Consider the following 23,483-nt stretch of genomic DNA (forward strand, 5'->3'; position numbering starts at 1 on the left):
ACTGCTCCAGCTCCAGAGGACATTGCATACCGAGAGCAGGTTTGGGCTCACACCAGCAGATGTGTCACGCCAGAGATGAGACAGTCACTCAGTATGCCTTTTCCAGATGAGGAGTTGTTGGACGCCCTATGCTCCTTATCTAGAGAGAGTTGCCCAGGAGCAGATGGCCTGACAGTAGATTTCTTTCTGCGATTCTGGGAGATTTTGAGGGCTGGCCTACGCTGTGCTTACCAGGACATCATGGACAGTGGTCAGATGCCTACGAGCCTTACTGATGGGCTGATTTACTTGATTCCTAAGGAGGGTGGGGACAGAGAGGATGTACGTTGCTGGAGGCCGATCACCCTCCTTGGGACTGCTTAGAAAATCATGGCGAAAGCCATTAGTCTTTGAGTACAGCCGTTACTGGATTGCTTAGTGCATGCCACACAGACTGGATTTGTCAAAGGACGCAGCATCCTTGACAACATTTTCACATTTTGGGAGGTGGCAGCCTTGGCCAGATTGCGTGGGGATGACACAGCCATTCTCTTGTTGGATTTTGAGAAGGCCTATGATAGAGTGGAGTGGTCTTTTCTGGAAGGCACTAGGCTTTGAGGCATCTTGGATCAGAGGGGTGGCAGCTATGTACGGCACAGCCCATAGTCAGGTGCTTGCTTGTGGGGGAGTGGGCCCTAGTTTTACTTTCTTGATCTGTTCGACAGGGCTGCCCATTAGCACCTTTTCTCTTCTTGTATTTTGCAGAGGCGATGAGCAGTTACCTAAGGGCGAGTGAAGTTGGTTTGGAAGGAGTAATGCTCCCGCTTAGCGGGGAGATGTTGTTAGATGCGGAGTTTGCTGATGACACAGTGATGTATTTGCGGGGCAATTGGGCCAATCTCCTGCGTTTCCAGCAAGCTCTTGAGGTTTTTTGTGCAGCATCGGGTGCCAATATCAATTGGCACAAATCATGTGGTTTTTGGGTGGGCCCATCGCCCCAGGTTTCTTGGCAGCCATGCAGTGAGTTTCGTTGGATTCCTGCGGGCACCGCAGTGCGTTACCTTGGCTGCCATGTGGGCATTGACATTTCACCGAAACAACAGATAGCTCCCCTGCTTCTGAGTATACGCAAAAAGTTGGTGTTTTGGAGCTCGGCTCGTCTTTCATTGGCAAGGAGAGCAGGTCTTACTGGCCACAATGTGGTATATTACCTCTTGCTGGGCATTTTCACGATCATGCATTGGACAGCTTCAGCGCTTGATCAGAAATTTTTTATGGTCAGGTCAGGATGGGCGGCCAGCCAGGGCCAAGGTGGCTTGGTCAGTGATTACACTACCCCTACATAAGGGAGGCCTGGGTATGATAGACCCCACTGCTCAGAGCCGGGCCTTGTTGGCCAAGTTGGTGGTTAGAGGTTTGATGCCCGGGGGAGAGCCTTGGAAGGAGCTCTTGACACAGCGCATTCATGATAGAGTCCCCAGCAGAGGGGGCCGTGGAGAGTGAGCCTTTGTTGGTTGTTTACAGAGATACGTCTGAGTGGTGGGAGTCGAAGGTTTGAGTACATAGTCTAATATATTAAAACTATTGTGAGGCATTTAGAAATAAAGATACAAAGTCACATTTAACCAAGATATTCACTCTCCGTTTTATCCTGCCTTATCACCATGAAAACTCATCAATAGGGCCATAGACATGGAGAGGTCATGGTTTATCTAGGTTGGGTTGTTTCAAATAACTAGCAATGCTAGAGACTTGAAAATCATTGGTATAGTAAAAGGAAACAGAGGAAGTGAAATCATCAAGGGCGTAGCACTAGACTCAAAATGATAATTAGAAAATGGAGCTCTAGTTGTTATTGAGGGAGGGGTTACATGTTTGGTTGAATGAGAGCTAACAAGAGAGGAGCACTGTGATGCTTTTCTATAGAAAGGGCCCAAATAATTAGCCCTAGCAAAAAGACCGTCATAGAAACTTTGACTACAACCCACACCACAATATTTATGTGGTTAGACTAGAATTTATTTTCATGTGTGGGAACTAGATCTACCAATGCTACACAAATGGGTCCGGGTTCACAATTCATTGTTGGCACTCCAATGGTCATAATGATGTTAGCTTCCCCCTCTCATTAAGGAGCCAACAAAGAGAACTTTGTTCTCATCTTTACCTCTAACATCATCTGCATCTCATATCAAGTCATTAGTATTCATTTATGAATGTTCATTTGATTTCAAGTAGACCCCTATAAATGACTACTTGCGCATGAACAACTTTAGAGCCTACATTGTATGGGAGTGACACTAGATATTGTGAAAGTAAAAGGTGTAAGCTTTCTCCTTTTTATAGTTTGGTCAAAGATTTGTAAGGACAAAAGATAGCTTTCATGTACTTTTTGGAATCTAAATGTGATGTGCCCGGCCCCGCTTAGGGCCTGAGACAAAGCGTCTTGATAGTGCCACTAGGCCTTTCTTAGGAAAATACTCACGTGCCCTTGGTTCAAGGACATTGACGCTTTTTTCCCAATCTTTCATGGGCACAGCCGCCAATGCATTCCCCTACAATGAATGTTGTTACTTCTACGTTCCTAGTGTAGATCTTCCAAATGTGGAATGTACCCGACTTATTGGTGTTACCCATCCATGATAAGGCCAAGCAGCCCGATCCCCACTTTCCACCCCGTACTCACCCATCCTTTGTTTCCTAATTACTACCACACTGTTTAACATTCACAAACAAGTTCCTTTACTTTAAACCTTAAAACAATTTTCTTTAAAACAGTGTCTTAGAAAACAAACCAAGACAAGTGAAGGCAGTGGAAAGCATTGTCTAGACAGACAGTTCCTATTAGAATTCACCCCTTCACAACATTAATTTGTTCAACTTTCTGACCAGACCACCAAAGTGGTTCAAGACAATATTCTTTGGTGGCAATTCTAAACTCAATCCATCACACTAATGTGTAGCTTACCCTCCTGGTTCCTCTCCTAGTGATTCTTGATGAAGTGGATACTCTTAATCCCTTGACACACATACACAATAACACACAAAATTGAAAGTTAGAGAGAGAGAGAGAGAGAGAGAGAGAGAGAGAGAGAGAGATGGATAGACAAGACACACTTCTCCCTTCTTCATTCATTAAAGATCATACAAAGACCAACAATTACAAGGGGTGTATCCCCCATGCTACACACCCATTCTTCAAGAAGATTCTTCCAAGAAACTCCCCCCTCACCACTCCACTTTTGGTAATTGCCTCAATGGCCCCTTTAGGTGCTCAGGCTTTCTTGGCTTAGGGTCCCACAAGCCCTTCCTTATCACCACACACTTCAAGAAATCACAATGCTATAGGAGACCTTTAGTCAAGGCTAGAGGAGGAAACTGCTCACCATGGAGTGCTGTACGACCTCCTGGATGACCGTATTTAAATTCCCAATTGAAGGGGAGGAGAATTGGTATGAAAACCTTAGGAATTTCTTAATGGACTTTCGATTCCCACAACACTAGTCTAAGGACAAAATAAAGCAATTGGTACTTAAGAGCAGGGATTTTGTAATTATGGTAGGACACTTGTACAAGAGAGGCACTGACCAGGTGCTCTAGAGGTGTGTGCCATAGCATGCGAAGTTGCATGTAATGAAAGAAGAACATCAAGGAATCTCACAGGCTCATCAAGTAGGGGAAGTGACAAAGAGAAAAATTTTACAAGCTGGGCTTTGGTTGCCTACCATGGCAAAGGATTTACATTTCTTCACCAAGTAGTGTGATATATGTCAAAGAATAGGGATGCCTAATGATAAAGACAGAATGCCAATTTATCCTATTATGCCCTTGCAACCATTTATAAAGTGGGGGCTAGATTTTATAAGGCCAATCAAACCAAAAGCTTAGCAAATAGGATATGAATATATCATTGTGGCAAAAGACTATTTCACTAAGTGGCATGAGGCTAGAGCATTGAGAAGGAACACAACATAAGATGTGGCCAAGTTCCTCTACCAGCAAGTTATCACTAGGTTTGGGTGCCTAATAGATTTATTGAGTGATTAGGGAATGCATTCCTTGAATGATGTCATAAGGGAGATGACAAAAAGCACATGATAATTCACAGTGTACCACACCCAATGTAATGGGCAAGCTGAATTGACCAACAAAATTCTAATTAAGAAGATTAAGAAAATAGTGGAGGCTAACAAGAAGGATGGAGACCGGAAGCTAGACAATACTCTATTTGCCTTTCACACCTCCTACAAAGTGACTCCAGGAATGATCCCATTTAGGTTAGCATTTGGTTTGGAAGCAATGGTGCCAATAGAGTACATCATGCCTTCCCTAAGGTTGGTAGTGGAACATAATCTACTAATTGATGAATCTAGAGCACAAAGAATACAACACTTTTCCACTTTGAAAGAGGAGAGGCAAGCAACTACCCTCTTGGCAAAAACTATACCAAAAAGGAGGAAAGCATGGGCTGGCATGGCAAGAATAAAATTTTTAAAGAAGGGGATCAAGTGCTGATATACAACTCTAAATTGGGCAAGCATTGAGGAAAACTCAAGATTTGATGGATTGGGCCATGCATAATACATCAAGAAGTGGAACTAGGAGCCTTCACATTAAAAATAATGGATGGGACAATGCTAGCACAGATAGTCAATAGGTGCAAAAGAAGCCCTACTTTGAAGCTAACCCACCTAGAGAAGAAATAGTCAAAGTAAATGTAATACGGTGTGTGGAATGACAAGGTCTTAGCTCTAAGAGACAAAAAACCTCTAGTGAAAGGCCAAGGAGACCAGAAAAGCAACACGAGTGGCCATAAGAGGCATCAATGCAAAAAGAGGAAAAGAACAAATGAAAATCACATAAGTGGTGGTTGTAGTGTTATGCATGCAGTTCAAGTCTAATGACATGACAACAAATGACCTCAAAGTAAGTAGCCGACGACTTCTCCTACTACTTGTTGCAGTAGAACCTTGCCTCCCAAGGGAAAGGGCAAGGCAATAGAGAGTAACAAAGTAGATGTCAAGAAATCTCACATAGGTATGGCCAAGGCCTTGGCACCATTTCCTCCTCTCGCTGTACCCAGCTTGCAAAAACAAGCAAACAATGGATGGGCCAACAAGACAGGTTTTCATGCTTTGGTGTCTTTGGATTGGGCGCACCTATCAAATCATAAGGGGGCTTATAGCCTCATCAAAGAATTTGTGGAAACAAACACTTTAGTACTCCTAGGTAAGCAACCCATATCAATCAATACTAATGTTGTAAGCCAAGCTTTGGGGCTCCCTAATGAGGGAGAAGCTAAGATTGGCAAGACATACACAGATACCAAGAAAAGGGTTAATGCACTAAATCAAGGATGTGATAGATCAGGACAAGAGGGCATAGTTCATTTTCTACCTACAAAGTTTAGCCCTCGTGGAAAAAGGAAAGGATATTTTTGCAAAAAACTATAATTGCTTGCGCATAGCAAAGAAGGGGGAGAAAATCAACTGGGCAGCAGAAAATCTGAGAAAAAGGGTAGCAACAACACTGTAACCATGAGGAAAAACCATTGTACCTGCCCACCTGAAGGCTTTGGGACAAGTGGCACAAGACAACCCAAAAGATCAAAGACAAAGCACTGTAGAGGGGTCAAAAAAAGTAGGAGAATCATCTAAGAGACTAAAAGAGACCATGAACAGGCAAGGCAAACTAAGCGTATATGGGGAGAGACAAGAAGAGGAACAAAAAGAAACCCTCATCATGAGACTACCAAATTGTACAGGAAAAAGAGGAAGCTTAACAAGCATGAAGACCCACAACAACAATAGTAGCAAACCCAATAGTAGCAACAGCAAGAAACTCAAGGGCAATAATGCCACAAGACACAAGAATAATAGCAGCAACAAGAAAGCCACCGAACCATTGAAGAAACCCACAAGGAAAACACACAACAAGGAATGTTGTGCTGTCACATCGCATAAGTGACACAAAGTGAGAAAGAGGAGGCACACTAGGGGAAGTTTGAGGTCATTTTTTTGCCCCCTAAGGAAGTTTGACCAAAAGATTCTTTCAAAAATTGGGCATGCGATAAAATTTTCACAAGTGATCTCAAAATTTGTCGGACCTTGCATTTCCTAAGACCAAGAGAAATAACCAACCTATAAAAAAAAACAAATCACTAGTGTAACTTGGTCTCAAGACCAAGCTATAACCTAGAGAGTGATCGTGGTCCTAATATCAAAAAACATGACCAAGCTTCAAGGAAAAAAAAAACTTCTTGTAGCTTGGTCCAGAGACCAAGCTATAACCAATGAGTGAGATCCAAAGATCAAGCCATATTTGTGTAGAGGTGCACCTTGGTCCTAGGAGCATGTTATACTCAATGAGTTTGTTACTAGGACCAAGCCATGAGGAAAACTAGATATAGAATCATACTATGAGGAAAACAAAACAATAGTGTAGCTTGGTCATAAGAACAAGATATATCCAGCAAGCTAGATTGGAGTATACATATATATATATATGTATATATATTTATATACATATACATACACCCCGATCTTGGATTACCATGAGTTGCCACATGAATGGCTGTCCCAAGGTCACTTCATAATCTGCGTTGTTGCCAAAATCAACAATCACATATGTGTGCACGTAGTCTATGCCACAGCTCGTCATAGTCATGTTCTCTAGCAGCCCTAAAGGTTTGCCTGTCATCCCATGCGGGTTTTGCAAAGTGCCAGCTTCCCCTCACTTCTCCCCGCTTTCGTTGCTATGCTTTTTCTTGCTCCCATATGTAGGATTGCTGAGAACTGATGTTCACTGCGTCTTATGGGGAGATTTGTATTTCCATCCTCTATGTCGAACTGTTTAAAACTCACAGAATTGACTGACATTCCTTGCTTACCGTTTCTTGCGCTGCTATCTCCTTTCCATATTGCTTAGTGTAAAAATCTGTGACTTTTGCCATCGTGCCAAGTTACCTCAAGGGTTTGGTCTAATTTTTATCAAGTCCACCAATGATACTGTGCATGGCACAGGGGCCGACATGAGAGCTTGTAGGTTTGCCGTGTCACTTTCTTCTTCAAGCTCCCACGTCAGGGCTCATAGTGTCCGAAATACTTAGGTAGTGTCTTTACAGTGATAGGCTTTGTTCTTTGAAGAATCTGTTAAAAGGATGAGTTTACACCGCGTCAAGGCTCATAGTCTCTGAAATACTTGGGTAGTGTCTTTAAAAGTGGTAGGCTTGGTTGTGCAAGGACACCTCAATTTCTGATAGAGGAGGTTTTCCCTTGATCAGAAATTTACATCTCTTGTCTCTTATCTCAGCCCATAGCTCCTTTGCTTGGTTTTACTCAGAGGCCCTTGTCTCACCAAGTTACTTGTGGCTATACTCTCTTCTAATTCTTGGGCTTCTACTGCCTCACTTGGTTTTGTAGGCTGCTCTAGAGACACCTTGTTGGGCAATTTCTGTAAAATAGGAGTTAGTGCATAACATAATACTCAATAAATTACTTACCACCTGCAAAAACATCCAAACATAAACATGTTATGAAAATCAATCAATCTTTGGGTACTGACCAATTGGTACCCAATTGTTCTTGGTCTTTTCTTGGTTTCAATCCTGAAACCATTCTTTTCTTTTTACCAGGGTACCCCATTCTTGGCAGCAATTCCAATGTTCTGCCTGAATTCTTCTCGATTCTTAACTTTTTTTTAAAAGGAATTAGTCATCCGACTATCCAGATGTTAAACAGTACTAAGTCATATTTAAGACAACTTTGCCAGACTGTACATTCCATCGAAAGAAGAATTTATTTTTTTTATATTTTCATTAAAGAAGGATAGTCCCAGTGACACATGTATTACAAGTACCTCTATCTGAGGCATGATGGGATTACCATGCGAGTGGATTTACCTAAGCACAACTACTATGACGTGACCAAATTACCAGTCAACAACACTTTGAGTGAACCACAAGGTCCTCCAAGAGATCCAATCACCAGATTGTTTACAGAGAAGAGGATAACCTATGGCTCTTTGAAGTGGAAGGGCAAGAAACCCTAGCGTGATGTACGTCACACACCGACAAGGCAATAATGGAACCTTACACATATATCCTAGAGCATTTTCTTGAAGATGAGAAGGAAAACCAAGAGTGGATGCATGTCCTCCCAACCATATGACACATGTACCATAGAACCAAAGGCGACTTTCTATGATGGGGACAGCTATGATGTCATCCCCATCTGTGTGGTGACCCCGATCTTGGAGGAAGAGTTGCTCAAATTGAAGATCACTACAGATACATGGAAAAAAACACAAGTGAATGAAAAATGAACAATGAGTGTGACCATGATGGGTACATGACGGCGGAGGATAATCTAGTAACAATCGGTGGTCACTATAATGGGCTCATAACGGCTCAGCGCATTCTTCAAGATGGTTTATGCTCGCTATATTTATTCAGGGATGCTGTGATACATGTAAAATTTTGCGACATTCGCCAGAGGCATGCAACCAAACCCACCAACCAAGCTAACATGGCTCTGCAAGTCTCGTTGGCATGGCTGCCATTTGAGAAATAGGGTATAAATTTCATAGGCACGATCAATCCTGTAGGAAGCTACTAAAGATTGCAGCTCATCCACCGTGGAAAAGTTTCCCTATGAAAATACCTTGTGCAGGTTTGGCTCTCCACTTGAAGTTACTAGCTTCAAGGCACTCATTATGTCAATAAGCTTCTGCCTAACATTTTCTACAGGTCCAAGATCTTCCACCGAAAGTCTTGTTCTTACTACCCCATAGCAAATAGCCAAGCAGAGAGTAAAAATAAGGTACTGATCTCTCTGCTCCGCTAACTTGTCATCAGCATCCCTCCTCATGGGGGCCACAGGCTATTTTGGGTGCTACTTGGGCATACAAAACCGCATTCAAGGCCACAACTCATCGCTCGCCGTTTCAATGAATATTTGGCCTAGAGGCAATAGCACCAATGGAGTTCCAATACCAGTCAACTTGCTCAGGGTAGACTCCGCCATGGCAAGAACTCAGGCAAATGCAACACGTCTCCCTGAGCTCAAAGAAGAGCGCCCATTGGCAGCAAAAGCGTTACTGAGTAGAGCATCAAAGAAGAACATCTTTGTTACCATATTATAGTAGTGATGTGTGTGAACACACTTAGGACCGCCGGGGCACTTTTTCCCTCACTAGGAGGTTTTTTCCCCCGTGCATTGTATATACGCCCATTATCTTCTAGGGCTTGTAATCTTTTTTGGCACTCATAATACACTACTGTGTTGTGCTCAAGCTTCCTCATCTTCTTGAAGTTGTGTGTGCATTCCTGCAACCCTAATTCCAACAATTGGTATCAGAGCAGGCTTCCTCCTCCCGGGCAGCATCACCGGCACCTGCCGCTTCATCTCCTCCGATTGCGACGAGGTTTCACGAGCGTCTGCAGGTTAGTATATGCCGTGGGAAAGCCCGTAGGGCTAGTTCGTTTCAGAATTTTGATCTGAAGTCATTTCGCCCTCCGTTTTTGCATTCCAAGTACTGCGCAGGCAAAATCGTCCTACTGTGCAGATTTTCTGTCAAGATTAAAATCTGCAGGACAGGTGCCCATTCGTCTGTTTTGGGCTGTGCTACATAGCACAGGTCGATTTTATACAGGTTTACCTCTTACAGACAGCATTTACATCTAGTAGTACAGTCATTGGCCATGGCTGACAACAATGATGTATTCCGCATGTTGGCTGCTGAGGATAAGTTGGATGGCACCAACTATCCATTGTGGACATATATGATGCGACATGTATTGGTAGCAAAGGGGTTATGGAATATTGTGCAGGGTATTGATGCACGTCCTATTGTGGCTGGGAATGCTGCAAACACATCAGAAACAGGTACTGTTGATGATGGTGCAGGCACAAGTGCTGTAGCAGCTGTTCGAGAACCACCACTTTCAGCAGAGCAGATTCGTTGGGATGGTAGAGATGCGCAGGCTCATGCCTTGATTGCGCTGTCTGTCAAACGTACCATTATCCCACATATTCGCTCCTGCAGGACTTCTAAGGATGCTTGGGATGTACTTGCCACATTGTATCAGGCAAGAAATGAGGCTCGTGTTGCTTATCTCCGAAAACAGTTGGAGAGTGAGCATATGAACGAAGGTGATTCTATGGATAGCTTTTTGACAAAGATCAAGGATTTCAAAGAGCAGCTCATTTCTGCAGATGAAATCCTGTCAGACAGTTCACTTGTGCAGACTGTTTTGAATGGTCTACCAGATTCTTATCAGGGTTTTGCTTCCACTCTTCGCTTGATGATGAAAGGCAATCCCAATGCCTTATCATTTGAGGAGTTAGTTTCTGTTTTGCTGCAAGAAGACCAGTCAAGGCAAAACAGGAATATTATGCGTGTCGCAGATCAAGCTTTCGTTGCTAGTCAGAGAAGCGGGAAAGGTAAAGCTGGCTTTTCTTCTAGTAAGCAGAAATCTGCAAATGCTGCGCAACCAAAGAAGGAAGACAAAGATGAGAAGAAGGGTGACAAACAGAAGACATTTTGCAAGTACTGTAAGGGAAATGATCATGTCATCAAAGCGTGTCCTAAGCTGGCTGCGAAAGAGGCTAAGAAGAAAGAGGCTGGTATGGCTGTTGCAGATGCCTCTCCTTCTAACAATGAATCTGCTAATGTTGTGCTAGATACAGAATGGGCATTCAATGCGCAGTGCAGTTATGACCCATCTTTGCATGACACATGTATGTCTGCAGTAGATTCAGATGTATGGTACTTTGACAGTGGTGCCACTAAGCATATCACCTCGCAGCGCAGTTTATTCACTTTCCTTGAGTCTGCTCCCACAGGGAATACTGTCACTTGTGCCAATAACTCCTCTTATCCCGTTGAAGGAGTTGGACAGATTGTGCTGAATGTTGCAAATGGCAACACCTTTACACTTTTTGATGCATTGTATGTGCCAGGGATCAAAAAGAATCTGCTGTCAGTCTCCGCATTTGCCAAAACAGGTTTGGTTGTAAAATTTGTGGATGACAGATGTACTGTTCATGATCTCTCTTGTGGTGACATCATTGTAGCATCTGGTTCACTATGTCGAGGGCTGTATAAGCTCAATATGGATGGCAAATGTGTAGAGGATTCAGCATGTGCTATTATGGATACGCAGGCTATTTCAAATGCAAAACTGTGGCATGCACGTTTTGGTCATCTGAATTTTGCAAGTTTGCTGCGCCTGCAGAAATCTGAAATGGTGTCTTCTTTGCCTAAGCTTGAGGCACCTGTCAAGCATGTTTGTGAGGGCTGCATATTGGGTAAAATGCAGCGTGCTTCCTTTCCCAAAGATGGATCAGTGAGAGCTCAACGCAGATTGCAGCTTGTTCACAGTGATGTCTGTGGTCCCATGCAAACTCCATCATTTGGAAACTACCTTTACTTCGTGACTTTCATTGATGATTTTACCAGGCATGCATGGGTATATCCTTTGAAGGCAAAGTCCGAAGTGTTTTTGTGCTTCAAACAGTTTTTGGTTATGGCTGAAAATGTGTCAGAAAGTAAGATGGGCACCCTCCGTTCAGATCGAGGGGGGGAGTATATGTCTTCAGAATTTAATGCATTTCTGGCTGAGCGTGGGATAAAACACCAATGTACAGTGCCGTATACACCACAGCAAAATGGTGTGGCTGAGAGAAAAAACAGGTCTCTCATGGAAATGGCAAGATGTATGGTTAAGAGTCAAAGTCTACCACATGGTTTTTGGCTTGAGGCTGTCATGTGTGCCACTTATGTACTAAACAGGTGTCCCACCAAAGCATTACAGGTTGTCACTCCATATGAGGCTTGGCATAGCCGCAAGCCATCTGTTGGCCATTTACGTGTTTTTGGTTGCCTGGCATATGCATTAGTGCCTGTGCAACATCGCAGAAAATTGGATGACAAAGCTGTCAAATGTATTTTTGTTGGATATAGTGCTGAGAGCAAAGGCTATCGTTTGTATCATCCACAGACAAAGCGCATTTTGGTTAGCCGTGATGTTGTATTTGTGGAAGATGCAGTTCAGCCCTTGGTTTCATGTACTAAGGAGACAGATATCAGCTCACGTGATGTCTATGATACATTGTTGCCTCTTTTCAGTGGTGCACAGTCAAGTGCAATACCTCATGAGGCAGTTTTTCAGCCTATGCAGGTTTTAAATGATGGCACAGATCAGCCTACATCTGATGCAGATGTGCATGATGCACTTGAGGATGAGAGACAAGAGATTGAGGGCTCTAGGAATATGCCTAGATGGCTGGTGCAGACTTTGCGTGACAGCAAGTTGGATGCCCCTTTGTCTAGTCGCACTCGTTCTGGCTCTCATGGTGCCTCTTATGCGTCAGATTGTTATGCATTGGCTGTTTCTAGTATGTGCGATGAAAGTGAGCCTGTTTCATTTGATGAGGCACAAAGTTCAGAAAATTGGATGGCTGCTATGCAAGCAGAATACGATGCTATTATGAAGAATGGTACATGGTCTTTATGTGACTTGCCCCCTGGCAAGAAGGCCATTGGCACTAAGTGGGTATACAAATTGAAGCGTAAGCCTGATGGCACAGTGGATCGCCATAAGGCTAGGCTTGTTGCAAAAGGTTATGCTCAAGAGAAGGGCATTGATTTTGATGAGACTTTTGCTCCCACATGTCGTATGACCACTGTTCGTAGCATCTGTGCATTAGCAGCTCATAATGGTTGGAATGTACATCAGCTGGACATAAAGACTGCGTTCTTAAATGGAGATTTGCATGAGGAGGTGTATGTATCGCAGCCTCGTGGTTTTGTTCAAAGAGGGCAGGAAAACAAAGTGTGCAGGTTAAAAAAGGCTTTATATGGTTTAAAGCAAGCTCCACGAGCTTGGTATGAAAAAATACATGCATATTTGACTGCACATGGGTTTCAGAATAGTCCAACAGAAAGCACTTTGTATGTTAAACGTGTGGATGGTGTACATCTAATCATTGCTCTCTATGTCGATGACCTGCTGCTCACAGGACCAAATGAGAGTCATATTGCTGATTTTAAGGCTGATTTGAATGCCTCTTTTGAGATGTCAGATTTGGGGCATTTGCATCATTATTTGGGGATACAATTTAAGCAGTGTGATGGAGGTATTGCTTTGTGTCAGACAAAGTATATTGAAACATTGTTGCAGAGATTTGGCCTTGAAGACTGCAAGCCTATTGCTACTCCAATGGAGACAGGTTTGAAGTTGAGTCTTCATGATGCTGGAGATCACTTTGATGTCACACTCTATCAGACAGCTGTTGGTTGCCTCATTTATGTATGCATTACGAGGCCAGACATTCAGTTTGCAGTCTCACAGGTGAGCAGATTTATGCATAGCCCAGGCATTAAGCATTGGCAGGCAGTGAAGCGTATCTTTCGCTATTTGAGTGGTACTCGGCATCTTGGGTTGTTTTATCCCAAGGGGGGATCATTGCCGCCAGATTTACATGCTTTTTCAGATTCTGACTGGGCTGGTTGTTATGACACACGCGTGTCCACGAGTGGTTTTTGCTTCATGCTTGGAAGCTCATGCATATCATGGTTGAGCAAGAAGCAGCCTACTGTGGCCACTTCTAGTTGTGAAGCGAGTACAGGGCAGCTTTCACAGCTACGGTTGAGTGTGTGTGGCTCAGACGCCTTATGGCTGATTTGGGTGTTGGGCAGCCATCTGCCACCACCATCTTCACTGACAGTCAGAGCGCATTGGCAGTTGCGCGGAACCCAGTGTTCCATGCTCGTACGAAGCACATTGAGGTGCACTACCATTATGTCAGGGAGAGACTCTCTGCAGGAGAGATCAGTTTGGCTTATGTGCCAACACAGGATAACCTTGCAGACCTTTTCACAAAGGCTCTGCCTCGTGAGAAGTTCGAAGCTTTTCGCAAAGCTTTGGGCTTACTCCCTTTTGTGGATTCGTCCACATAGCTAGACACTTCCCTATACATGAGTGCTAGCTCTTGTTCACCGCATCACTCCAGGGGGGATTTGTTACCATATTATAGTAGTGATGTGTGTGAACACACTTAGGACCGCCGGGGCACTTTTTCCCTCACTAGGAGGTTTTTTCCCCCGTGCATTGTATATACGCCCATTATCTTCTAGGGCTTGTAATCTTTTTTGGCACTCATAATACACTACTGTGTTGTGCTCAAGCTTCCTCATCTTCTTGAAGTTGTGTGTGCATTCCTGCAACCCTAATTCCAACAATCTTGGCATAATAGATATTTGAAGACTTGCACATTTGGCAAGGGCTATTTGGTGCTTCTTTTTGAGGCTAAATCTGTCAAGAAAGCACAGAAGCTGCTTTTGGTGTGTTAAGGACCTTTCGTAACTGATGAAATCTTGCCACAAGGTGTTGTACAGCTCAGAACGTTGTCAAAAATTACCATGGGTCATGCCTGAAACCTTATCTTGTCACTGCAGAGCACTACAATTCGCCCCTTCAAGATTGGCTTGTAACAGGCCAAATACACTAGACAGTGAATGTGTCGAGAAAAGGCTGCCCCATGGGAATATTTGAGGCACCAAGACATGTACACAAGAGATGGCACGTAAGTTATAGGCTGCCTTAACTATCTAGCACGAGGCATTCTTCTGTAAAACAAAAGATAACTTCCTTCTAAGTTGGTATATCTTATCACTACGATTTCTCTCTATTTTTATATAGTATCTACCTCACACACAATGTGTGTGTGTGTGTGTGTGTGAGAGAGAGAGAGAGAGAGAAGACTAGACATTCAAAGAAACAGACCATGATCATCATCATGGGGCCCGAACAAAGAGCAATGCCGTGTGTCGGGCCCATTGTCGCCATGATCATCATGACCCGTAATTAAGAGCAATAACAGCAAACCCCTACATTCTACCAGGCAAGAGAAAGCCGCCCACTTGCAAAAATAAGGTTTAGCACCACAAACCCAACTGGAGATCTATTTGCTACAGCCAGCAATAGATCCTCTGGGCATCCACCAGGAGCAATGCGCACGTGAATCGTAAGCTCCTACAGACAAGGTTTAGTCACAAGACACCAAAATGTACAAAACCAGTGAGAACCTGCATAGAGTTGGATAGATACCATGTATCTCAATCCCACAGAGGCAAATATACATTGTTTTTCGTAACCAATAGCTACCTACACTAGCACCAAACACCTTAGGCACTACATGCACAGGCACCTGCTATCGTTATGCGTCCACTGCCTGAGAGATACCATCCCCCGCTAGGCTGTCGGCCTCATCTTCAATCAAGACAATTGTCTCCCCGGACCTCTGTTGAACATCAAACAACACATTATCAATACACAAACATATCAACACTTCTTAGATGTCAAAAAATGTCACTTCGTAAATACTCAACCCGGATGAGCTTGTTGACCATAGTTGTTCTCCCATGCTGCCCTCATCACTGCCTTCCTTGGAGCCATCTTCCTTGGAGCCTTCCGATGTGGAATCCGTCTTGGCTGGTGAACTCTCATCCCTAGGCAGTGGCACTCCTATACAATGTGGCACAAAATCTCCAGAGTGATCAGTCTCGATAATCTGCAGGTGTGCAAGTGTCTCTACCACATTGGAGGCAGTCGGCCTCTTGTAAGGATCTGAATGCAGCATGTCTCTTATCAATGTCTTCATCTTAATCCAACTCTCATTGCTCGAGGGCAGGTATACCAACACACTCTCCTCCTTCCCACAAATATGTTTCCACCCTTTGGTCTTGTAGGGTTTCAGCTTTCTCAGGCTTACTCCATTCAAGAGGTAGAGCAAATCAAGGTATATGGTTCCCATGGAGAAGATGTCTGCCGAACGTCCCCTACAACATTCTTGAGACTCGAAAAGGGGTGTTCCAACTTGCGCCGCAGACTTTGACAGCTTCTTGAAGTGCTTGGCGAGACCAAAATCAAGCCACACGGGGTATACGTCTAACTTCTGGGCTGAATCCTGTAAACTATTCACAAATATCCCCACATTTGAAGGTTTCACATCACGATGCTTGACGCAATTGGCATGAAGCGTTGCCAAGCCCCGAGCCATGCAAAGCATCCAATCCAAAATCATGTATCCAGCTATCTTCCGCTCCTTGGCTTCTTTCCACCACCTAAACTTACAAGGCGCTGCGAGAAATTCTCCCAGATCTGTATCCACAAAAGGGTAGAGAATAAAATACATATCATTGCCCTGTTCGTATGACGCCCTCAAGCTAAGAAGATGCGGATCTTTTGGGAGACGTTGAAGCATCTCTAGCTCACGGCTGGCAGCCTCTTGTTCGTCCGCACCAACAAATCTTAGCTTCTTGCGGGCAAAGCTCACTTCACCCTCCTTCACCTCGTGCACGGTCCCAAAAGCCCCGCGTCGCATCCTGCTGCCCCTGACATCACAAAAGGGCACACTTTCATAAATCTTGAGGATGCGATGCTCCTTTTCGTCGAAGAACACGGCACAATACCGACTCTGTGCCTCATAAAGATCGTGTTGGAAGACCGCTGTCAAACCAGGGACCTTAGCAAGTTGCTCAGGAGAGTACGGGAGCCTACTGTCACATAACCCGGCTTTAGCTAATGCGAAGATGACCTCCCTGGGAAAGAAATCCGGCATACTATCAATTATCTTCCAAGTGATGCCCATGACCTTAGAAATAAAGTGACCCACTGTCATAGTAGATCTAGTGGTAATCTTCAGGTCTAAAAGTGGCATCTGCACAGCCTCTGGGCCAAACCTGGCAATCAACTCCTCCATTAGTTCGTCTGGATGCAGTTGCATGCGCTTCTTCGGCTCACTTTCTTCTGCGACATCAGGACCACTTCCTTTGAGGCGGAAGACTAAGTGAACAGTGCAGGATTTGTGGATGCCATAATAGCTCAATCTCCTCATAGAGTCCAACTGTCTGCCTGCAAAGATGAGCCTTTGCTCCTGAGGAAGAATGCCCAAGCGAGCATGGATAAGTGCCTGTAAGGAGAACACCTTTTCTCTCACGCCCAAAGTGACAGCTATGCTTTGGCCATGCTTCACGAAGATCTGCATCGTGCCATCCTCGGCAACCAACATGCTGCTCTTCTCCTTCTTAGGACGTAGGTCCTCCATAAACCTCCTCCTACGTACGCTTGTTCTGCAAAAGCGAGGCGTAACCCTCGGCTCTAACTGGCACGGAGGTGCGAATGTTTTTAATAAAAAACAGCCTAGCCAAAAGTGGAATTTGTTAAATAAAAAAACGGCCTGCCGATAAGTTCAAGTTCTCTTGCTGTGCAAGTTTTTGCCGCCCTTCAACTGGTGTCCTTTGCTGTTTTTGCGCCTTTAGGTATGTTACACCTCAATTGCAAAAGCTCATAATGTTGAAGGCTTAGGGAAAGATAAGGCAAAAGGACCCTCTTTCCTATAAAAAGGCATGAACTACGCCTCTTTTCTATTGTAATTACTACTTTGTACATTGCGACAACATCATGACCTTTTGCAAGCTAGGCGTAGCATACCTAATTTGGGATTTTGTTATATCTAGGCCTTCATGCCACGTCATTGTCGGTGCCCAACAAGTTACAGGTTAACCCGCATGAATGAACATGCGGTTGAACAAAAAAATGTTCATTCACCACCCTACACACTCACGAGGGACTTGAACCCAAGACCCCACGTAAGAGGCAAGCAACTTAACCATCCAAACGTGTGCGCGATGGTGAAATGGCCAGCCAGTGACGTTTGAACATACTTATGTTCAAACACTGGCTGGCCACGAAAAAAAAGGGTGCCGGTTGCCAACGGCGATTGCCTGCCACACCGGTGGGGCAGGCAATCGCCACGGTGGCAACTGTACCAAGAAGTATCGTTAGCCTGTGTGATGGGGGTAGGAAGCCTAGTTAGGCTCATAATGTTGAAGATTATAAAGAATGATAAGGCAAAATGACCCTCTTTCCCATAAACGAAAGTGCCCAAAACTTCATGTGTTTTGAAATCACAAGGAGTGAATGTTGGGTGTATTAATGAAATGTGCTTCTTCTCTCGGCTCACTCGTCTGCACCCTTGCTGCGGTTAGCCTTTGGCTACGACTCGTGCTCTTTCTCTCCGCTTATACACACACCTACCCGCAGACAAACAGCTCTTTCCTTCAATTTTCCATTGGAGGTTAGCTCTTTTGTTGGGCTTTATTGCTTCTTTATCCCTAGCATAGAAGGGGAAAATGTCTAACACTTATTGGATAGAAGGGAAAATGTGAAAACAAATGGCATAGTTTATTGAAAAAAGGATGGAGAAACAGCAAAAGTTGTAGGTAGGCACTATTTTGAATATGAAAAGTGTGACTTTGCTTTCAAATTGTTGGGTTCTAAAGTCTTCCTATTATCTTACTCATGAGAGCTTTGCATTGCAAAAAAGTAACATAAACTCAAAATTTGAGGTTTGTACAAGCCCAAGGGTCCTTTCTATAGGTTTTTCACAATCTTTAGGAAGCCAAAAACAATTAACTTGAAGAATAAAAGCTCTCTGCACCTTTTAAAAAATCTCTCCTCCTTACACTTTTGAGCTTACTTCAATTAGCGCTTGTTATCCATTTAAACACTTTTGTGTTGCCCTTATGTGGTTATGGTATCTAGGGTTTTCTTCTACCTTGAATTTATCGAGAGAGAGAGAGAGAGAGAGAGAGAGAGAGATTATTTTTGTATGTATGTGTGCACATCTAGATTATATTTGTATGTATGTGCACACATCTCGATTATATATATGTGCACACATCTCGATCATATGTACGTTCGGAGGTGAGTTTGTTCCTTCATGATTGATAACTTTTGATGCATTGTTCCATAGCTTGTTGGTAATATTTCAACTTCATGGTTTGGTGTTTATCCTCATGAATAGATGGCGATCATGTGTCTTTTGAATGGTTAATGGTCACTTCATGTCTTGATGATTATCTTAAGCCTTTATGATTGGGATGATTTTTCTTGATTCTTGGAAAACCAAAAAGCCTAGATTTTGAGTAGTTCCATTTATGGTCATGCTACACCTAAAGGGATGATGGAACTTGTCTTTTGAGCTTTGCTTAAAGAGAGGATAAGCTTTGATGAAGAGGGTAGATGATGACCTTGTTGCATATACTAGAATGGGTTACTCAAAGCTAATAGCAATAAATGGTTTGCATGTCAAGAAATAGGACTTCTTAGTTCTAGGATTGCATTCAAGATTGCTTGAAAAGTTTCCATGCTTGATGGTTATGTGTTCTTGCTGATTTTCTCTTGACAAATCCTTTCTTAGAAAGGTTATGTGTCCATTACCTTGTATAAGGGATAAGAGAGTTGCATGGAATGTTGATGTAAGTACTTAGATGCAATTCTTTTGATACCTCAATGAATTGAAGGATTGTGTTCATTGTCCTTGAAAGCATGACATGTGATCTTCTTGCGTAAGTGAAGACATAATTTGAGATAGATTGTAAACCTCTTGAGCGTTGAATAGTTGAAGGACAATGATTCATGCCCAAGACTTTCTTTTGCTAGTTCTCAAGTCTTTGAAAAAAGGAAGTAGGCTTAGTACGGTCTCATGATTAGCTAGATTAGCTTGGTTGTTATATACCTGCGGGCAAGAGGGAAACCTGACATGGTTGGTCCACTTGTATGATAAGGAATGCCTAGAGTGGTTGATCCAAGTATTGCTAACCTTTTTTTATTGCAATAGTAGGAGATGTTGATCTCAATTGAAGCTTCTTATGTGCGCCTTCTATGCATTGGTGTGGTTTTGATTGGTATTTTATCTTGCACAGCAAAGCGTGGTGTGAGATTGTTGGAATTAGGGTTGCAGGAATGCACACACAACTTCAAGAAGATGAGGAAGCTTGAGCACAACACAGTAGTGTATTATGAGTGCCAAAAATGAAAGATAACCAGCCCTAGAAGATAATGGGCGTATATACAATGCACGGGGGAAAAAACCTCCTAGTGAGGGAAAAAGTGCCCCGGCGGTCCTAAGTGTGTTCACACACATCACTACTATAATATGGTAACAAATCCCCCCTGGAGTGATGCGGTGAACAAGAGCTAGCACTCATGTATAGGGAAGTGTCTAGCTATGTGGACGAATCCACAAAAGGGAGTAAGCCCAAAGCTTTGCGAAAAGCTTCGAACTTCTCACGAGGCAGAGCCTTTGTGAAAAGGTCTGCAAGGTTATCCTGTGTTGGCACATAAGCCAAACTGATCTCTCCTGCAGAGAGTCTCTCCCTGACATAATGGTAGTGCACCTCAATGTGCTTCGTACGAGCATGGAACACTGGGTTCCGCGCAACTGCCAATGCGCTCTGACTGTCAGTGAAGATGGTGGTGGCAGATGGCTGCCCAACACCCAAATCAGCCATAAGGCGTCTGAGCCACACACACTCAACCGTAGCTGTGAAAGCTGCCCTGTACTCAGCTTCACAACTAGAAGTGGCCACAGTAGGCTGCTTCTTGCTCAACCATGATATGCATGAGCTTCCAAGCATGAAGCAAAAACCACTCGTGGACACGCGTGTGTCATAACAACTAGCCCAGTCAGAATCTGAAAAAGCATGTAAATCTGGCGGCAATGATCCCCCCTTGGGATAAAACAACCCAAGATGCCGAGTACCACTCAAATAGCGAAAGATACGCTTCACTGCCTGCCAATGCTTAATGCCTGGGCTATGCATAAATCTGCTCACCTGTGAGACTGCAAACTGAATGTCTGGCCTCGTAATGCATACATAAATGAGGCAACCAACAGCTGTCTGATAGAGTGTGACATCAAAGTGATCTCCAGCATCATGAAGACTCAACTTCAAACCTGTCTCCATTGGAGTAGCAATAGGCTTGCAGTCTTCAAGGCCAAATCTCCGCAACAATGTTTCAATATACTTTGTCTGACACAAAGCAATACCTCCATCACACTGCTTAAATTGTATCCCCAAATAATGATGCAAATGCCCCAAATCTGACATCTCAAAAGAGGCATTCAAATCAGCCTTAAAATCAGCAATATGACTCTTATTTGGTCCTGTGAGCAGCATGTCATCGACATAGAGAGCAATGATTAGATGTACACCATCCACACGTTTAACATACAAAGTGCTTTCTGTTGGACTATTCTGAAACCCATGTGCAGTCAAATATGCATGTATTTTTTCATACCAAGCTCGTGGAGCTTGCTTTAAACCATATAAAGCCTTTTTTAACCTGCACACTTTGTTTTCCTGCCCTCTTTGAACAAAACCACGAGGCTGCGATACATACACCTCCTCATGCAAATCTCCATTTAAGAACGCAGTCTTTATGTCCAGCTGATGTACATTCCAACCATTATGAGCTGCTAATGCATAGATGCTACGAACAGTGGTCATACGACATGTGGGAGCAAAAGTCTCATCAAAATCAATGCCCTTCTCTTGAGCATAACCTTTTGCAACAAGCCTAGCCTTATGGCGATCCACTGTGCCATCAGGCTTACGCTTCAATTTGTATACCCACTTAGTGCCAATGGCCTTCTTGCCAGGGGGCAAGTCACATAAAGACCATGTACCATTCTTCATAATAGCATCGTATTCTGCTTGCATAGCAGCCATCCAATTTTCTGAACTTTGTGCCTCATCAAATGAAACAGGCTCACTTTCATCGCACATACTAGAAACAGCCAATGCATAACAATCTGACGCATAAGAGGCACCATGAGAGCCAGAACGAGTGCGACTAGACAAAGGGGCATCCAACTTGCCGTCACGCAAAGTCTGCACCAGCCATCTAGGCATATTCCTAGAGCCCTCAATCTCTTGTCTCTCATCCTCAAGTGCATCATGCACATCTGCATCAGATATAGGCTGATCTGTGCCATCATTTAAAACCTGCATAGGCTGAAAAACTGCCTCATGAGGTATTGCACTTGACTGTGCACCACTGAAAAGAGGCAACAATGTATCATAGACATCACGTGAGCTGATATCTGTCTCCTTAGTACATGAAACCAAGGGCTGAACTGCATCTTCCACAAATACAACATCACGGCTAACCAAAATGCGCTTTGTCTGTGGATGATACAAACGATAGCCTTTGCTCTCAGCACTATATCCAACAAAAATACATTTGACAGCTTTGTCATCCAATTTTCTGCGATGTTGCACAGGCACTAATGCATATGCCAGGCAACCAAAAACACGTAAATGGCCAACAGATGGCTTGCGGCCATGCCAAGCCTCATATGGAGTGACAACCTGTAATGCTTTGGTGGGACACCTGTTTAGTACATAAGTGGCACACATGACAGCCTCAAGCCAAAAACCATGTGGTAGACTTTGACTCTTAACCATACATCTTGCCATTTCCATGAGAGACCTGTTTTTTCTCTCAGCCACACCATTTTGCTGTGGTGTATACGGCACTGTACATTGGTGTTTTATCCCACGCTCAGCCAGAAATGCATTAAATTCTGAAGACATATACTCCCCCCCTCGATCTGAACGGAGGGTGCCCATCTTACTTTCTGACACATTTTCAGCCATAACCAAAAACTGTTTGAAGCACAAAAACACTTCGGACTTTGCCTTCAAAGGATATACCCATGCATGCCTGGTAAAATCATCAATGAAAGTCACGAAGTAAAGGTAGTTTCCAAATGATGGAGTTTGCATGGGACCACAAACATCACTGTGAACAAGCTGCAATCTGCGTTCAGCTCTCACTGATCCATCTTTGGGAAAGGAAGCACGCTGCATTTTACCCAATATGCAGCCCTCACAAACATGCTTGACAGGTGCCTCAAGCTTAGGCAAAGAAGACACCATTTCAGATTTCTGCAGGCGCAGCAAACTTGCAAAATTCAGATGACCAAAACGTGCATGCCACAGTTTTGCATTTGAAATAGCCTGCGTATCCATAATAGCACATGCTGAATCCTCTACACATTTGCCATCCATATTGAGCTTATACAGCCCTCGACATAGTGAACCAGATGCTACAATGATGTCACCACAAGAGAGATCATGAACAGTACATCTGTCATCCACAAATTTTACAACCAAACCTGTTTTGGCAAATGCGGAGACTGACAGCAGATTCTTTTTGATCCCTGGCACATACAATGCATCAAAAAGTGTAAAGGTGTTGCCATTTGCAACATTCAGCACAATCTGTCCAACTCCTTTAACGGGATAAGAGGAGTTATTGGCACAAGTGACAGTATTCCCTGTGGGAGCAGACTCAAGGAAAGTGAATAAACTGCGCTGCGAGGTGATATGCTTAGTGGCACCACTGTCAAAGTACCATACATCTGAATCTACTGCAGACATACATGTGTCATGCAAAGATGGGTCATAACTGCACTGCGCATTGAATGCCCATTCTGTATCTAGCACAACATTAGCAGATTCATTGTTAGAAGGAGAGGCATCTGCAACAGCCATACCAGCCTCTTTCTTCTTAGCCTCTTTCGCAGCCAGCTTAGGACACGCTTTGATGACATGATCATTTCCCTTACAGTACTTGCAAAATGTCT

General features: G+C 43.7%; 2 protein-coding genes across 2 annotated transcripts; one reads left to right on the forward strand and one right to left on the reverse strand.

Moving 5' to 3' along the window:
* The first annotated feature begins 749 nt into the window (after positions 1-749).
* LOC147640495 (uncharacterized) lies at positions 750-1,482 on the forward strand. The gene is made up of 2 exons (XM_086825375.1): positions 750-1,161; positions 1,262-1,482. Exons 1-2 carry the CDS (start codon positions 750-752, stop codon positions 1,480-1,482), a joined length of 633 nt encoding a protein of 210 aa, XP_086681501.1.
* Positions 1,483-15,031: 13,549 nt separating this feature from the next.
* On the reverse strand, positions 15,032-17,290 carry LOC147640496 (uncharacterized). The gene is made up of 2 exons (XM_086781300.1): positions 15,373-17,290; positions 15,032-15,284 (listed from the first exon to the last, which is right to left on the reverse strand). Exons 1-2 carry the CDS (start codon positions 17,088-17,090, stop codon positions 15,260-15,262), a joined length of 1,743 nt encoding a protein of 580 aa, XP_086637426.1. The 5' UTR covers positions 17,091-17,290; the 3' UTR covers positions 15,032-15,259.
* Between the last annotated feature and the right edge of the window lie 6,193 nt (positions 17,291-23,483).

Source organism: Cibotium barometz, chromosome 3, assembly GCF_041138505.1.
Source record: "Cibotium barometz isolate CiBa-2024 chromosome 3, ASM4113850v1, whole genome shotgun sequence".
NCBI lineage: Eukaryota > Viridiplantae > Streptophyta > Polypodiopsida > Cyatheales > Cibotiaceae > Cibotium > Cibotium barometz.

What these genes read in the sequence shown, in the direction of transcription:
- LOC147640495 (XM_086825375.1), top strand. Translation starts at nt 750, where the DNA reads ATGAGCAGTTACCTAAGGGCGAGTGAAGTTGGTTTGGAAGGAGTAATG. An exon ending in TTCATTGGCAAGGAGAGCAG is followed by an intron (nt 1,162 to 1,261) that starts GTCTTACTGGCC and finishes TTTTATGGTCAG; the next exon opens with GTCAGGATGGGCGGCCAGCC.
- LOC147640496 (XM_086781300.1), bottom strand. Translation starts at nt 17,090, where the DNA reads ATGGAGGACCTACGTCCTAAGAAGGAGAAGAGCAGCATGTTGGTTGCC. An exon ending in TGGTCAACAAGCTCATCCGG is followed by an intron (nt 15,285 to 15,372) that starts GTTGAGTATTTA and finishes GATGTTCAACAG; the next exon opens with AGGTCCGGGGAGACAATTGT.